The 19,159-nt window shown below is 36.6% G+C and overlaps 1 protein-coding gene across 8 annotated transcripts in view; it reads left to right on the forward strand.

Annotated features, from left to right (window-relative positions):
* ABCC9 (ATP binding cassette subfamily C member 9) overlaps positions 1-19,159 on the forward strand; it is a 138,826-nt gene that overhangs the window by 55,092 nt on the left and 64,575 nt on the right. For all 8 annotated transcript variants that reach the window (XM_086713901.1, XM_086713900.1, XM_086713902.1 and 5 more), the window contains 4 exons: positions 2,557-2,665; positions 7,326-7,433; positions 13,592-13,664; positions 14,547-14,652. In XM_086713901.1, coding sequence (XP_086570027.1) covers positions 2,557-2,665; positions 7,326-7,433; positions 13,592-13,664; positions 14,547-14,652 — 396 coding nt within the window. The remainder of the gene's footprint in view (positions 1-2,556; positions 2,666-7,325; positions 7,434-13,591; positions 13,665-14,546; positions 14,653-19,159) is intronic.

Consider the following 19,159-nt stretch of genomic DNA (forward strand, 5'->3'; position numbering starts at 1 on the left):
GGAGAGTGTGATGCTAAGTGAAATAAGCCATACAGAGAAAGACAGATACCATATGGTTTCACTCTTAGGTGGATCCTGAGAAACTTAAGAGAAACCCATGGGGGAGGGGAACAAAAAAAAAAAAAAAAAAGAGGTTAGAGTGGGAGAGAGCCAAAGCATAAGAGACTGTTGAGAACTGAGAACAAACTAAGGGTTGATGGGGGGTGGGAGGGAGGAGAGGGTGGGTGATGGGTACTGAGGAGGGCACCTTTTGGGATGAGCACTGGGTGTTGTATGGAAACCAATTTGACAATAAACTTCATATATAAATAAAAAAAAAAATAAAAAAAAATAAAAAAAAAAATAAAAAGTACAGAAGAAAAGGCTGACATTTAAGATTTATAAACTACCATTTCATAAGGCATTTCTAAGGCATCTTTCTATAAGTTCTATGTGGTCAGTATTTGCTGACAAAGACTTAAAGAAAGTACACAAACTAAAGCTCTTCTTTTCTCGTTCTTCCTTCCTTTCTTCCTTTTTCTTTTTTTCTTTCTGAGGCGTCTGAAATTAATTTTTTTAATAGCAGTAAAGTATACATAACATAAAATTTACCAGTTAAACCATTTTATGTGTATAGTTCTATTGTATTAAGTATGTTCACATTGCCGTGCATCCATCACCACAGTCCATTCCAGAATTTCTTCAGCTCCTTACATTTGAATCTCTACTCATCAAAAAATAACTCCCTGTTTGCCTCTCCTCCCAAGCCCTGGAAACCATAACTGAGTTTCAGTCTCTATGAATTTGACTATTCTAGGTCCCTTATATAGGTGGAATCATACAGTATTTGTGAGGGCTTTTTTGTGCCTGGCTTATTTTACTTAGCATAATGTCTTCAAGGTTCATCCCTGTTATCATAACTCTAATACATTGAGTCAGGAATTCCAGAACCCTGGTGCAGGTGCTATTGAAAACAGTATGATGGTGCCTCAAAAAATTAAATATAGAATCACCATACAATGCATCAATTCCACCTTTGGGTATATGCCCCCCAAAATTCAAAGCAGCAAGAATTTGAATACATATTTGCACACCCATGTTCACAACAGCGTTATTCACAGTAGCCATAAATTGGAAACAACCCAAATACCCATCAATGGATGAATAAATAAATAAAATGTGGTATATACAGACAATGGAGTATTATTCAGCCAAAATTCTTCTTCAACAATTATCCTTCTTAGTTCTCTGTAAATGCATTTTGGAAACTAACAGTTAGACCAGCACAATGGATTTTATTTACCTTTATGTTTCCAATGAAAAGAAGCAGTTTTTTTTTTTTTTTTTTGGCATTCAATGCCACCGGGCTTAAAGATGATAGGCAACAGACTGAGATAAATTTACTTTTCTTCATTTTATTAGTCTGACACACACACACACACACACACACACACACACACACACCCCACAAGCTTTGCAGACCTATTTGGAGGCACTTGACTACAAGCTTAAATGAAAAAAATATTAATTTTTGTTTCAAATCTTTATTTCTTAGTTTCCTACCAAAGGCAATATTTCCCCTGTGGCTGATGCTGCATGTGCCAAGCCAGTGTATCTACTTTTAGCATCCTAGCATGCTAAAAGGAACATTTCTTTTCCTCTGCAGCTTCACAGAATTTTCTTTAGCATATTATTTTATTTATAGGTGGATGCTCTAAAATCATGTTATTGTTTTATTTGGTTCTTTCTTTTTGCTCCTGATTCTGTAACAGTGGTTTTAAAAAATGCCTCCTAGGCAGGCCAAGGATCCTCGTGCCCTACCCAAGAAGACCATCATAAAGAATGTTTGCAAACCACTCTTCTAGAGCCGTAATGTGCTTATGAAGCACTTTAGGACTTTATGAAAATGAGTATTTTGATTCAGTAGGTTTCGGGTGGGGCCAGAGAATCTCTGGTAAGCTCTAGGTGATGCTGATGCTTCTGGTCCTTTGCCAATACTGAGCAACAACTGTCTAGAGGCCCCTCTTACTGCCAGGTTCAAAAAATATGTGTAATGAAGCAAGATGGCAGAATGGTCATGGACCTCAGATCTGTGTGTTATATGCTAAATGCTTTTAAGCAGGCTACTTAACTTCTCTATAACTTATTTCCCCTCATTTGTATAATTAGAATAATGGGTCCTTATCTCATTGGCATTATTATTTTTAACCTCTCTGTTTCAAGTTCCTCCTCAACTCTACTGGCTTTGACAAGAAACAGAATTGCAAAAAAAAAGTGCGAAAAAGTTAACTGAATTCAAGGGGGTGACAAATTGTTTCTAATTTTTCTGATACTTTTCTAGTTTTAGCACTGAAAGTCCCCAGTCCTGGGAGCCCATCATTCTTGGGCATTTTAGTTAGGATGTTTGTTCCTCTGAGCTAAATTCCCAGTTGGTGTTGAGAAATGACTCTCAGAGGTGGCTTGCTCAACATGATAATTGGTAAAGGAGATGCTTGTTTATTTTGGTAGAACTTCATCATTGGCACTTTTATTTTTAACCCCTTTTTTTTTGTTTGTGTGTTTGTTTGGTTTTTGCAGTGTTCAAAAGCTGAATGAGTTTCTCTTGAGTGATGAGATTGGTGAGGATAGCTGGCGAACTGGTGAAGGTTCTCTCCCTTTTGAGTCCTGTAAGAAACACACTGCAGTGGTAGGTGCTTTTTCTTCTTACTGAAGCTGTGACTATGTAACAGTCCCAATATTGGATGATTTTCAGTGAGTGCAGTTAGAAGAAATTGTAAGCTTTACTTTTAACCTTTATGAAGAAAAATTGCCACCTGCTTCTACAACAAACTTCAAAAGTCTAAAATTTATAAACGTATGTATAAGGCTTGATATTAGAAATCATCAAAGAATTATCCCAAGAGGGAAAGAACATGTTCAATGAAAAAAAAAAATTAAAAGGTTGTCTACCCCAGGGCACCTTAACTTCAGGGTTGAGCATCTGGCTCTTGATTTCAGCTCAGGTCATGATCTCACAGTTAGTGGGATCGAGCCCGCATTGGGCTCTGCACTAATAGCGTGGAGCCTGCTTGGGATTCTCTCTCCCTCTTTCTCTTTCCCCTCCCCTGCTTGCAGGTGCGCATGCTCTCTCTCTCTCTTTCTCTCTCTCTCTCTCTCAAAAATAAATAAACATTATAAAAAGGCTGTCTACCTGAAACTTTATATAAAAACAATACAAAATGAGCGTAACAACTCCCATATCATATTCTTCCAATACCTTTGAGCTACACTTTTTAGTTTAAGAAGTGCTTTTTGATGTATTATATCTTTGACTCAATATAACATTATATTACCTATTTTTATTTTTCAACTGAATATATTGAGTGTGTGTATTGTGTGGCTTGAATGTGGCCATATTAGTAAGCAGCAGAGCAAGGATTAAAACCTGAGTCTTGTAACCCTTAAACCAGTTTATTTATCCACTACACAAATATTTACTCAATATCTACACAGCCTGGAAACATGGTCAATATTATTTTGTTCTGTATTTGTTACATGTAATGTGACATGTACCATGTATTTGCCTGTGTTTATAGATTTCAGGGATATAGATATGAACAAGGGATGTAGCTATGAACAAGGCAGACAACCTCATCCTTGTCATAGTTTGCTTTCTGAAGGCAAGAGTCAGATGATAAGTTTAAAAAATAAGATAATTTCACTTTGAAGAAAATTAAATAACAGATGAGAGAGTGACTGGTATACTGGAAGTAGAGTGGTCATTTCCCAGAAGGCCCCCTCTGAAGAGCTGGCATTTGGGCTGAGACCTTCTCAACAAAGATCTGGGGGAAAAAAGCATTTCAGGCAGAGAACTAGTACTTGCAAAGACCCTAAGGTGAGAATGAATTCGGTGTGCTCAAGGAACAGAGGGACACTATTGTTGAAGCCTGGTGAAGAATGCAGAGACAAGACAACGTAAGAACAAGGATTGAGGGTCTGGACTGTATTGACATGCAATAGGAAACCATTGGAGGGTTTAAAGTAGGCACTAATATAATTTTGGCTATATTTTTAAAAGATCACTTTGGCTACTAGGCTACTAGGTTGACAGTAATCAGTGGGAACAAGAGTAGAACAGCTAGATCAGTGATCAGTGAGGAGATTGTTATAATCACATAGGCAACAAGAGATGATGGTTAGAGTTAGTTTTTGTGGCACTTGCAGTGGACATTGTGAGAAAGTGATCAAATTCAGTGTACCTTTTTTTTTGGGTTGAGCTGATAAAGACTTGCTGATCAACTAGATAAGGAGGCTGAGAAGTGAGCAGGTCGAAATTGAGGTAGAATCGAAAGGCATATTTGCACATGGTAATTTTGAGATACTGATTGACATCTAAAAAGACAAGTCAGCTTTGGAGATGTAAACTTTAGAATCATTAGCCATTAATTAATATTTAAATCAATGAGACTTGATCAAACCACTTTCTTGGAAGGTATGTCTGAATAATTCTGAAGAAATTCTTTGTAATTATATGTATATATTTCATAACAATAAAACATAGAAAGATGTTATATTCTAGAGAGAGTCATGTTATAATTAATATTAGTTATTCATGTTACTATGAGACAAAATATGAATATATTTACTACTTGTATAAGCAAACAAAATCGCACATGCCATCTCTTGACTGGAATTAACTGAGGCTTGGAAAGTCCTCTTACCAGGAAGTCAAGCTATATTAAATTTTTCTTTAAATCATGTTTAAAACTACTAAAAATAGTTGAGATGAGCACTCAACTATATTTAGACTTGCTGTTTTCTTCTGCTTTTCTGGAGTTATTCTTTACTCTCCATTAAGTTATTTTATTGAGCGAGTGTGATTTTGTCTGAGAAGGAACTACCACCCATGCCTGTATACACTGGAGTAACAATGCTTCAAAATGCTTGTTTGCTATTGTGTGGCCATGGACACAAAAACAAGAACACATTATAGAGTGGAGGAAAAAGTGTAGGAAAAAGGTTTCCTTTGAGGCAGCAGGAAAGTCAAGTATTTGATTAGAACCGGCGTTGTCATCCTTTGAGATGGTAGGAGATAGCCACAGAATTTATTAGATCATCTCTCAGAGATGTGAGGATGAGCAGAGTCGATGCCCCAGGAACGGGGATGTGGTAGGTCAGGTTTGTGGAGTTAGGGAAATCTGAAGAACCTTTTTGCATGAGATGAGGGATAGAAGAAAAATTGAACTGAGTAAAGGTTGCTGGAAGGAAAAAAGAATCCCCTTCAAGTGCAGTCAATATCTTCAGGGTTATTGAAACCAGACTGGACTTCTGATGTCTTTCAGGGTCATTCATCACTGCTGATGGGCCAAACCACAAACGACAAACTTTTTTAAATGGAGTGAAAAAAGCTGTGTGTTTGAAAATAACACTAATGGAAACTTCTTCTTGAGAGCTTAAGATGCTATGTATTCTGTAAAAGCTTAGAGTTAAGTGGTTTTGGCTGTAGAATCTCCATGGAGAATTAGTGACATTCTAGAGCCAAAGTCTCTTCAAATTACATCTGTGGAACTCCGACTCAAATCTCTGTCAACACATCTCCTCCTCCCACCCTCTCCTTGGTTTTGTGAAGAACATGACGTCATTCCTTTTGGACCTCTGGGGCAATACTACTATAGAATTAAAGACTCTAGAAGACAGTGGATTTATGTAAAGGCATAGACCTGTCTCGTGAGGAAGATACACTTAGCTTAAAGGATAGTGACTTTATGTATCTCATGTGACATACTTCCAGGGTCATCTGTGAGATTGTGAAAAGAAAAACAAAACTAAAATAAAATTTCAGGAATAATCTCTATTTTTTTTAAGTGAAATGCATTCAGTATTTTCTGTGGGACAGAATCACTGCTCGCTCTGCTCAGTACCTTTTTAATCTGTGTATTTATTTGCATGTAGCCTAGCAATGTACTACTTGATAATTTGATGTTCTGTTGATATAACAATTGATGGAAATTGGAAGAGCAGTATCTTGTTTGGATTAAATTACTGATTATTTAAGGACATTTTTAATTCCCATAGTAGAATTCAGTGGATTTTTCAAAAAACTAAACCTGCAATTCCAGGCCAAAAAAAAAAAAAAGTTTCACAATTCTAGAATACTTTGCTCTTATAGGTAATTTAACAGTTTAAAAATTTTTTTAACATGTATTTATTTTTGAGAGAAAAAGACAGAATATGAGGGGGAGAGGGACAGAGAGAGAGGGAGACACAGAATTGGAAGCAGGCTCCAGGATTTGAGCTGTCAGCACAGAGCCCGATGCAGGGCTCAAACTCACGAACCATGAGATCATGACCTGAGCTGAAGTCGGACACTCAACTGACTGAGCCACCCAGGCACCCCAGTAACTTAACAGTTTTAAAGTGTATTATTATTTAGCCTTCATAAAATCTATAAGGTAGTTAAGTAAGACGGATAATTTTTTTTGAAATACTTGTTCACTAGATCAAACTTTGAGCTTACAAATTTTTCTAAATTAGAAGTTTACAGAACTGAATTTTCTACCTTCTCTTTAGCCATGTGTCTCAATATACACAGAATTGAAGTCGAGTTAAGAGAATAACAAACTTCTATGACCTAATTCAAGTTCATTTTAAGTATGTGAAGACTGTCCAACCTCGGCTGGCATCCTCTGTATAATGAAATGCTTTAGTCCTTTGACCAAGAATAATGCTATAACATTTGGGAAAGACTGGATCATTTTGTTATGCTTACATCAGCATTATATAATGTTTATATACTTATGAAACAATATCCATGCATGTTTGGACCAAAAAAATCCTAGATTGTTATGCTTTTTCTCACTCCGTAGTGGATCCCTGGGTGATCTGAGTTACATGAGTGTAGGAGATTCAAAGGGTGACCAAAAATGTACTGTTGGAGCATGTACAAGCCAAATGGTCTTACAAGTAGATTCTAGTTTAACCTGAGTTAGTCTGTTTGGCTTTGACATGCATGCAGTTTTTTTACCGCCCAGGCATATTTACCCGGAGAGCTGGAGAAAGAGTATCCAAAACCTAGTTTGGGGTTCCGCACTTTAAATTACATCTGTTGCAAGTATCACATTTTTGTATTTTTAATTTTTCTTCAAAGGCTTGTGAATTAGGTTTAAAATTATAGCTTAACACTTTTTGTTATTATTTGCTTTTTTATTTGGAGAATCTATTGAAATAATTAAAATATCATGCTCACTTTCTTTATTTCTTTTTCTTGGAATTGAAGTGGAGAAGTAGCAATATGCCTTAATGTTTATTAAAACCTCTTTTTTTTTGCATAAAACTTCAATTTGTGTTTTTTCCCACTTGGAATGCAGCAGCCGAAAACTATAAACAGGAAGCAGCCTGGAAGATATCACCTGGACAGCTATGAGCAATCAACAAGGCGTCTACGTCCTGTAGAGACAGAGGACATTGCAATAAAGGTTATTTTATTTCCTGGATTCTTGCACGAATAGAAACATTTATGGTACTATTTTATGGTGAAGTTCTGTATAAGTGTCCTAAATTGTGCCCTTAAAGTCTCTTTACAGTGATCACTAATCCTCATAACATTTTCAAAGTGTTCTGATGAGTTCACTTCTCAGTTCTTTGTCACCTCAAAACCACATTTCTTGCTCCAGCAGTATGTTTTAATAACTGGAGGGTGAGCCTTTCTTCTGAATCTGTGTTAGAAGCTAGCATCCAACGTTATTTCCTTTCATACTCTTATGTTCCTCTACCTAATAAATTGATTTATAGAGAACACCAATATTATAAATCCAATTTTTAAGGAAATAGATAGTAATTTCCTTCAACTAGGAGAGGCTTAGACCAGTGTTGCATGCATTCACCCAGTTTCCCAGCAAGTGTCTTTGATCTAATTTCAAACAGCCTTTTGTACTCTCCCAAGCAAGTGTGCTTAGGTAGAGCAGGCCACCAGGGAATCAACGGCTGAGGATTGATAGTGGGGATAAGGTCCAAGGAGGGCTCAGTGCTGTTCAGGAACAGATGCCTGAGCAGTCAAGGGCTTTGGGACATTAGTGCAGCCAGAGTTCTGGAAATTAGCCCTTTTAGAAAACTAGCTGTGTTGACTGTGGGGCTATCCAACTCCCTGTACTGCCCAGGCCAGTCAGAGAGTGGGGGAGCCTCACTGGGGAGTATAACAGAGCCAAAGGCTACATTTAAATATCTCTCTCTGTATTGTCTGACACAATGCTTGTCCCACAATAGGCACTTAGCAATTGGAGCAAATGTGTTACTGGATGGAATAAGCTAATGCTAGCTAGCCCAACCTCTGCCTTCGATTTGATGTGTGCCTTTTGGGTAAATTACTTTGCCTCCCTGAGCTATGGTTTGACCATCTTGAAGTAGAGATGCCATTTTAGTATGGTTGTTTCAAGGTTAAAATATGTCACATGGGAATCTTAAAAGAGCTTTAGTGATTCTTAACCCTGGCTACACATTAGAATCTCTTAGAAAGCTGTGTGTGTGTGTGTATACATATATACACATATATGTGTATATATACATATATGTGTATATATACATATATACATATGTACGTATGTATATGTACGTATACACATATATACGTATATATACATATATGTGTATATGTATACGTATGTATACATATATATCTATGTATACGTATGTATACGTATACATGTGTGTGTGTATATATATATATATCCCAGGCACCATTTAAAAAAATAGTTCTAGTAGTTCCCTAGACAATTAGAATGTGTGATGGGGTGTGAAGTACTAGGCCATGACAAAGTATGGAATGAGAGACTAGGAAGGGTCCTCTGTGCTTCTACTTCCACTTACGCCCAGATAGCAAGTAATGCATGCATGACTAAAGGAACAGGGTCAGTTTTTTTCTATTAACATTTTCTGTTCAATATAGTAAGAATCTAAAAATACATCTTTTCCATGTGCCTTGCTAAATTTGTTTTTATTTCGAATGTAAAAAAAAATAGAGGCTATTATTTTTTTCTAAAGTTGACCTTTCATGCACAAAAAAACCCCAAAAAAAAACCCAAAAACAAAACAAAAACCCAAAAAAAACAACTCTGCCAAAAAGACACAAAAATACCCAGAAAAACTGCTTAGCAATGGATACTACAGTTTCAGGCCCACCAGCAAGCCTTTCAGTTTTTATTCCTGTTGGAAATTCTCAAGTTGGTAATAACTCATTTGCTTTGAATCATTTTTTATTACATAAAAATAAAACATGCCTTCAGAAAAGTACATAAAATATATAAATGTGTGTATATATATATAGATATATCTATATATATATACACCTTTAAGTAAAAAAGAGAACACCTATGGAACCCACACCAGGAAAAGAACATCGCCATTTTCCTCCGAAGGGCCTCCCAACACACACATTTGTTGTTCTCTCTCACATCTCCAAGAAACAGTCACCATGCTGACTTCTATAGTCATCATTTCCTTGATTACCCTTGCTATGCACACCTCCTTAAAAACACACTGTAGTTGTTTTAAGTTTAACTATGTGTGTGTATTTGTGTGTGTTTTGTTTCTTTTGCTCATGATGTATGTATAATTCATCCAGATTGTCCTGTGAAGTCGTACTTCATTCTTTCTCATTACTGTGTAGCATTTCAGTGTTTTCCTTTATGGCTTATGCTTTGTTTTTTGTCTCATTCAAGACAAGTTTTCCTTCCAGAGGTCATAGAGATGATTTATAGTAGCTCCTAAAATCTTTGAAGCTACACCTTTCACTTTTAGTTCTTTAATCAACCTAGGATACATTTTTGTGTTTGGTAAAAAGTAGGGATGTGATGTGTAGGGAAATCAGTAACACGTAATTTGGGTTGTAAATTTAGCAGTAGTAAATTCAGTGGTGGTAATTTTACTACATTTAGTAGTAAGAAAGGTAATTTAATTTTTATATGATATCTGGCTGCCCTCATCCCACATATTGGTCACCGTCCCCACCAACAGTCAGTGTAGTCTTATACACACATCAGGGATCTTATATGTCTGGATTGATTGCTGGCCTTTATTTATTTTTCTTTCATTTGTTTCTTTGTCCCAAATTCCACTGCTATGATCACTACAACTTTCTAATAAACATTGGCATCTTTTAGGATGTGTTCTTACATGTTACTGTTTCTCTTCTAAAATAGCTTCTCTTATCCCTTTTGTGGGAAAACGTCTTACATGTTTCAGGGCTTACAGCTCTGAATTTGTCCTTTTATTTATACTTTGACTTGGTATTTCCTTACTCCTTGCTTTAATGAGCTTTTTTATACACTACATTTTATTCAGCATTTTTACTTCTTTTACTTATTTTCAGCAGGAGGAAATGAACAATGGTCTGTGTAAGACCCTGCCTTTAAATTCTTAAAAATTGTTTTAATTGAGATAAAATTCACATAACATAAAATTAACTACTTTAAAGTGAACAATTCAGTGGCATTTAGAACATTCACAATCTTGTGTAACCACCACCTCTCTTCCATTGCAAAATATTTTTGTCACCCCAGATGAAAACCCCATACATGTTAAGCAGTCACTCCCCATTTACCCTGCTCTCTTGCCACTATCAATGGCCAATCTGCTTTCTGTCTCTATGAATTTGTCTGTTCTGGGTATTTTAAATTTTTTTTTTTTAACGTTTATTTATTTTTTGGGACAGAGAGAGACAGAGCATGAACGGGGGAGGGGCAGAGAGAGAGGGAGACACAGAATCGGAAACAGGCTCCAGGCTCTGAGCCATCAGCCCAGAGCCCGACGCGGGGCTCGAACTCACGGACCGCGAGATCGTGACCTGGCTGAAGTCGGACGCTTAACCGACTGCGCCACCCAGGCGCCCCTGTTCTGGGTATTTTATATAAATGGGTCAGGTAATAGGTAACTCATGTCTATCTCGTTCCTTCCTTTTTTTCCCCTTCCTTTACTTTTAATACATTTTCCCCTTGTCCCTGATCCTCACTCCTATTCTGTACCGTTCCCCTGCCATTATGGTACCAGTTGTAATGTGCTCAATGTTTATGCCTAAATATACTCTCATATCCTTGTAAAATATGTGATAAGCATCCATGTGCTTTCGGTGTCCTGAAATGTTTTTATGATGGTTTGCTACTTCTCACAGCACTACTGTGTTCTATAGTATGAATCACTGCATTTTCCTTATCCCCTAGTGATGGACACTGGATTTGCCTCCATCTTCCTTCTATCACAAACCATGCTAAGATGATCATTTTTGTACTTAACCTTTTATGAACCTTTGCGAAGATTTATTTATTTCTTTAATTTATTTTTAGAGAGAGAAAGAAAGCATGAACCTGTGAGCAGGGGAAGGGCAAAGAGAGGGAGGGAGAGAGCCAAGCAGGTTTTTGCTGTCAGCGCAGAGCCCAATGCGGGGCTCAGTCCCACAAACTGTGAGATCACTACCTGAGCCCAAATCAAGAGTTGCACGCTTAACCAACTGAGCCACCCCTGAACCTTTGCAAAGATTTATATGTTAGCTGATTTTCCAAGGTCAAACAACTAGTTAGGGGAACCAGGATTTTAACCCTGGTGGACACATGAGACTATTTTGTAAAAGGCAGGAGGGAGTGGAAGTGCAGATTGCAGCAGGAGAGATTAATGTTGACCCTCCTCCTCTATCCCTCTTGAAGAAAGCTTGTTCTCTTTTACTTCTGTGTAGCACCAAATCAAGAGGCGACACTGCATTCTTCTAGCTCTTCTCTGCTGCTTTCAGACCATATATTTTCTTCTCCTGCATCCTTGTGAAGCTTTGGCATTGTCTATCTTTATCACATCTATTATCAAAGGACCTCATCAGCATCTCCACACCATTGCTGAAGATTTGGGTGCCCGTTTCCTTGTTCATCTCTCTAGCTTACTTGGTGCCATGCATGGATGTGGTTTAAACTTCCAAGGGCCCAGCTATCTAGTATCCCAGCCCAGAAATTTCTTGCTCTGCTTTCACTCCATTTCCACAACCTTGCCTATGGTCACACCTGGCCACCACCTGAAACTGCTGCTCCTCCAAAATCATAAACTCCTTTATGTCAGTCAGTCACTGACACCACAACCCTACCTCCAACTCTCTTGGGCTTCACCTTTGCTGACACTGCTTTTTTAACCTTATTGAGACCTCCAGCAACTTGAGCCCCTTCCTTTTGTCTCAGTCCTTCAGCGCTTTCTGTAAGCAATCCAACTTTGTGCCTTTGATGCTCCTAGAACAGGCTGCTGAACTCTATGGAGGAAATGACACAATGTACCATTTGGCAGAGCCACACACATTTATGACCTCCCCATTCCACTGCCCCTCAGTAGTTCCTGGTGAGCCTTTACATGCCGCCCATCAGAACTAGTTTCCTCAGTCTCCAGTAGCTCTGTCTTCTCACCTCCATCTGTGTCTGTCGTGTTGTATTTGCTTCTGTCCATGGTTTATTTACTCAACTGGTTGCAAGCTCCAAGCAAGCGGGGAGGATGCATTATACCTTTTTTGTAGTCTACATAGATACTAACACAACACCTCACGCAGAATGGGTGCTCAGCAAATATTTGTAAAGCAATCAGTAATTCAACCCTTCCGTGCCACCCTCCTTCCAGGGCTAATTTCTTGCACATCTATGTGATAGACAGTACTAAATGTCACACATCTTACGAGCTAAAGAAAACCTACATGGAAAATTACAATTTAGACTTTTCAAGCAACTTCAATCCGGGGGTTTTGTTGTACCTCTCATTTCCCATTTTTGTAACTATTAAACCTATCAAGTCCAGGAGTTCCTGGGTGGCTCAGTCAGTTAAGTGTCTGACTTCAGCTCAGGTCATGATCTCGAGGTTTGTGAGTTTGAGCCCTACATCGGACTCCACACTGATGGTGGAGTGCCCACACTCTCTCAAAATAAATAAACTTTATATAAAAACTAAAAACAAAAAACTATCAAGTCCACTTCACACTTCTTAATACAAATAGATTGCTTTGGGTGACTATAGGTCTAATGATCTTTGCTGCTTGTTGAGGTTTATCCCACTAAAATATATTACCTCATTTCTGTGCTTTATTCCTCTCTTCCTTTTACTCATTCTTGAACTTCATTAAATGGCACTAAATCCACACACTTCAAAACCTTATTACAAAACCTTCCTCCTTGGCTAACAGAGGCATTTTGTTGGAATAATTTGACATGATGTCCACTCTATACTTTGCATCATTAGGATTCTGGAAATTGCCTAGCCGTGAGAAAATAATCAATGCTGGTGTTACATTGGAAAATATTTGGGATGATTACTTTTTAGGAATGCTCACATGTAAATGATCTAGTAATCCCAAATTTTCAGAGAAAATTGTAATTTTTAGCCTTTTCATAGTATCGCTAATTCTTCAAAGACCCTCCTTTCATTTCCATTCTTTTTTTTTTCATATATACCTCTCAATAGTTACAATTCTAGCTAACTCTAAATTAGAATTTCACCACTGTGTGTTCTACCTTATATTGAAAGTCTTCCAGTGTCTTAAAGACAAAATGTATTTTATTGGAATTATTCTCTAAAACAAAATACATACATAATTTTATATTTTAACTTATGTATTCTTCTTTTCTAGGTCACAAATGGCTACTTTTCATGGGGCAGTGGTTTAGCTACATTATCCAATATAGATATTCGAATTCCAACAGGTGAGAGACATTTGTTATTATTTTTTATTTTTAATTATGACAAGTATGGATTTTCAAGATCTTAACAAAAAAAAGATTGTTTAAACATTATTAATGTTATTTAGAGTTGTTTATTTGCATCATGTAGCTCATAAGCCACTGTATCATCATGGAAGTGATTGGAAATAAGACTTGCCTTTCACTACAAAATGTGTAGACATTTGGACAAGTTATTTACTGTCCAAATAAGCTGATAACAGCTTGTTGCTGATTTGTCCATTTAAATAATGGGGTAGTTGATTTTTCATGTTGTTTGAAAAAGGATTTAAATAAAGACTATATAAGAAAATTATTTTCTATCCCTGAGACAACTAAAGTATTCAAGTTATTTTAGGCTCAAATACCCAATAATTTTTGGTTAAGATGCCTAGATATCCGAATAGAAAAAATGTTTTGATCTGGCCTGATGGTCAATAGATTGAGATTTTTCTATTTTACGTGCGTATCAAAGTAAGAAATTGGAGAAGTCGTCTTAATACCAGCCCAATCCCTTTCATCTCAATTAATTAAGTTGAGTCAAAACTGCCTTCTTCACCTGAATGAATTGTAAAAAAGTTAAAACTAATTGAGATTATTTAGGCAATTATTTCGTTGCTCTATTCACTAATGTCAGCTGTTCTCATAGTTGGAAACAGTAAATCAAGGCCTATATCTTTTAATTTTTCTCTTCTTTGTCAAAAAAAACTCATGTATCAGAAAGAGGAGCTATTTAGAATACCTTATTGCTGGAGACCAAGTGTGGGCTATTGATTTTGAAGCCTCAGCCTTTTCTAAATGTATTTTGGTTTTATTTTACTAGAATTCCATGTCCTTTTGCTGTTATCCTTTATCTAATTTCTCTAGGTCAGTTGACCATGATTGTGGGCCAAGTGGGCTGTGGGAAGTCTTCTCTTCTCCTTGCTATCCTTGGTGAGATGCAGACACTGGAAGGCAAAGTTCACTGGAGCAAGTATGTGTATTTTTAATTGGTTTCTATTGCTCTATCATCCATCCGATGATCTTACAAAGGGAAGAAATGAGAGCAATAGATTCCTACATTAGGAATCTGAGGATCCCCTCAGAAATAAGTGCAGCTTTCTAAAAAATTAAATTAGTAGAAACCTTAAATGTCATAAATTAAAAATTAGAAAACAGTTCTTACAGAGGGTTATCATGGTATAAACTAGTATGATTGGGATTTTGTAAAGATAGATTTTCAAAGTTAAAAGGAATAACATTCAAAGAAATAATTTAAAAACTTATCCTATATTAAAAGAAGCTATGGAAAACTTACATTATTCATAAAGCTTAAATGCAAAAAAGCTGTAATGGTTCACTGTTCAGTGAAGAACTACCAAATAATCTTTTAAAAAATCTTCATAAGGGGCTGAGAAATCAGCCATTTCTTTTCACACCCAACTTAAAGTAGGCGCTAGAAATATCTAGTAAGAGGTACATGGATAGGTCAAAGTGGTATGTTATGCCACTGTAAAGATATGAAAAAGGAGATATCTAGCATGGTGCTTCTCCTGAATATTTGAATGGTGGTCTTTGAAACACATTGTGGTAATGAAGTGACTCAACCATAATATCATATAATTGTGCAATAAAGTGTTAAACCAATTTACTCAGTTCGGCTTACCTAGTAGATTCCCCATAAGCAGTTTATGAAGAAATTTGCTATAGCTTATCTAAGAAATTGGATTATAGACCAGTGTTTCTCAACCAAGTATGATTTTTCTCCCAGGGGAGATATCTTTGGTTGTCACACTGGGGAAACAGGTTTTCCTGATCTGGTTGGTATAAGCCAGGGATGCTGCTAAACATCCTACAATGCACAGGACCCCCTCCCCACTGCCCCGGCAACAAAGAATCATCTGACCCCAAATGTCAGTTGTGTCAAGGTTGGGAAACCTTGCTCTAGATCTATAGACGTTTGTTAATATTTTGCCCCTACCACTGTGAACTCTATTGTTGCTTACTCTGCTGTTTACATACACAGGTATGTCTCAAGAATGAGTAAAGACTATTTAAGAGCATTTTTAGAATAGAGACTATGTTAAACTCCAGGTAAGAGATGGAAATGCTTGGATGTGAAATTTGAACGGGAAACATCCTATTTTAAGTATCATGAGTGAAAGGAGGAGGTTGGGAAATGTTGAGTGTACATTTTATTCCTACTGGGCCAATCTAAAAAAGACAGTAGACATGAAACTGTTTAGTGAATATCCAGAAGAGAGCTTGGTAAATAATTGCCACCTGTAGTTTGCTTCATGACAAGTTCTTGTTGATCACTAAGATCAGGCACCAGGCAATTTGCCCTGCCACTATCTCCTTCCATCTTGGATGACTAGAGGTTTTGAGAAACAGATTTTACTGGATTAAATTCTATTTTGTGACATGTACAGCCATCATCAAGTTACTTTGGTTTTATTTTCACCTTTGTTTGTCATTAAACCAGAGAGAAAGAATGGGAATCAGTGACAGCTTGAGAAGCTCAAGAAGCTTGAGATTTATTTTCAGACCTCTAGGATTTTCTTCTAATATAGTCTTCCCTTGAGTTATTTAGGATTCCACTTAGGCCAGATCAACTTCCAATATTATCATTAATAATCTTCATCATTTTGCTAACTGATAAATAAATGATATGAGAATTAGGGAAGTATTTTACATAATCTAGTATTTTTTCTTTTGCATTCCTACCTCATTTCACAAAGGTAGGAAATTATTTTATTTAAAGTTACATAGTGTAATAAAGCTTGAAAAATAAAGATAAAGATATCAAGAAAAATTAAGATTTAAATAATAATCTGAGAAGTAAATAGGTAGAAATACATGCTCTGGAGTCCTGTGTATTGATAAAATATGGACCACAGATTCCACTCTGAGCTTCATTGAAGCTAAGCAAAGAGGAAACTAGAGATAAAAACATACACTTACTCAACAGAGGTTAAGAAGTCTCTCTCATGAAAAGAAAGAAAGAAAGAAATCTCATGGATCCCAATAATAAAGCTAATAAAAGATTATGTCTTAGAGATGGAGCCAAAGGGATGAAGGTGTGTAAAAGGATTTTAGATAATTCTAAGTATTTATAAAATCCTCATAACTTAAAAATCATCTTTTTATGAACATTGCCTTCATTCACTATACTCCCATCTCTTAATGGCAGAAGGACTAAGATTTTCTTCAAAAAATGTTTGTGTTGGCTTAGGCACACATGGCTTAAAAAACTAAGCCTCTAAGAGATTGGATAAGCTAACACAAATTCTATTTTCCTTTATTACAAGAATTACTTTTTTTTCTTCTATGGCATCCTTAATATCTGATAAAACATATTTTCCTATTGGTAATATTCAGAAGATACTGATCTTCTTTTAAAGAGTTATTTATAATTACTCTTCATTCCATAAAAGGCTGTTGTGCCTCACCCAATAAGGAAAGGCAGAGAAATGTTATTAGAGCAAAGCTAATTTAGAAGTTACCAATATTGATTGGTTGATGAAGTACAAAACCTAAGAAGTGCTTTACTTCAACACACTGAATTGTTTGATGTTTCTTGGAAGCTCAAAAAAAAAAAAAAAACCCCAATAAACTAAATGTTAGCCTAAGGTGTCAAGTGCCTTGCTGCCATTATTTCACCACTGCATGTATCTCTGGCTGCATGAATTTTATTTTTAAATGTGCCCTCATAGACTGGCATGAGCAAAGTCCAATAAGCACTTGGTCCTCTTGTGGTGATAAATATTTACTTTAGACAGGAAAGAAGGTATTGCTGCTCACCCAAGGCACACCTACATGAGTAGAACCAAGTGTACAAAGACCTCTAAAGACATTTCTTTGGAAATTGCTACCTTTGACCTAGTCAGCCATGTTGTAACCTCAGAAGAGAAAGGTCAGAGAAAGGAGGAAGGGACTAAAAAATTCTCCAAAATTGTTAGAATGCCAGGGTTTTTATTTCTGCATCTGGGTGTGCTCTATATTTGTTGAAAAGCAAATGCTCTACCTGAATGAATTTGTCTTGATAAACAATACAACAATGAAGTTGTCTTGATAAACAATAATTCCTACTGACATCTTAGGAGCTAGAACTAAAATGCTCTACCTGACAAGTGGTTCCAGTGACAGAGTCTACACTGTGTAATAATTTTGATAATCATGTGAGACACAGCCATCATTTATTTTTGTTTTCCTTTTCTTTTCTTTCTCTCTTGCCCAGGCTGTCAACCATCCTCCTGTCAGGCCTCATATGTGCTGATGTTCTATCTTCTAACATCTTGGTGTAATCAGCTTTATAACAGTGGTTCAGTTATTCTAAGACCGGTGAATTGAGGAGTTACTCCTTTTCATGTGACTTTACGTGGTATGAAGGAATAATAACACACTGAATCAGCTTTCCTGGATTAGATGCAGTGTAGTGTGTTTGGGCCCACATCTAGCTCCCATTCTTCTAAATATTATTTCTGATGTAAGCTTGCAAAGCTTCACTCTTTCCCATTCCACAAGGTATCAGCCATGATACCTGAAAGCTGCTAGCTACTAAGTTTAATTTTTATTCTTGAAGGAAAATACACACAAGTCCTGCATACAGAATGGAAATCTATTTTCCACAAGGGGATTTTCCATCTGGCCTCTTTGTTTTCTCTTGCTGCTTTCAGTGCTATTCACTACCACAGTGAATGGTGGAGGATGGGTCTGGACATGGACCCAGTGATTTTCATGTAATCATTAAGATTTGATGTTGAAATTCAGAAATAAGTGTATTTGTTTTGTAAGAGAAAAAGAAATCCTTTGAATTAGATTAAACATATTGCTGTTGTGTGAGATTATAGAGGTGGTCTCTAGAAGTTAAGGACTCTAATATTACTCATTAAAAATGAAAGAATAGGGTTTCTTTTTGTTTGTTCATGGAGGATGACTACCTACAAATGGACCAATATCTACCATATCTTCCTTACTCTGAGACTAGTATATCTTTGACATACAAATCACGGTGGCAGTTGTTGGGGAGGAAATAATTGAACACACTGTTCTCATGAAGCTTACTGCTTAGCAGGGAAGGCCACAAGGAAGTAAGAAAATAATTTCATAAGTAATTATTTGGTCAAATTTTTATAAGTGCTAGGAAGAAGGACAGAGTTTTATAAGAGCAAATAATAGGTAACCTTACTGAGCTGAGTCTGTGGGGACAACAAGCCTTTTTTAGGGAGATGCATGAATGAATGATACTTGAACTTATATTTTAAGGATAAACCAAAATTAATGAGTCAAAAAGTAAAGAGCCGTAATACAAATGGAGATAGAAGGTGAAGAAGAATATTCTGATTCTCCTTCAGTCTTTCTGTGGTCTACTGTAGGACACTCTTCCTTTACTTGGCCTTTAATTTATATCTTTGACTTCAGTTTCTCCCTAAGTATTAACAACACACCGGTGTACATTTCTGGCCAACATCTTTCTTCTGAAGATCTAATAGCTCCTC

This window comes from Puma concolor, chromosome B4 (genome assembly GCF_028749965.1).
Source record: "Puma concolor isolate L17-30 chromosome B4, mPumCon1.1.hap2, whole genome shotgun sequence".
NCBI lineage: Eukaryota > Metazoa > Chordata > Mammalia > Carnivora > Felidae > Puma > Puma concolor.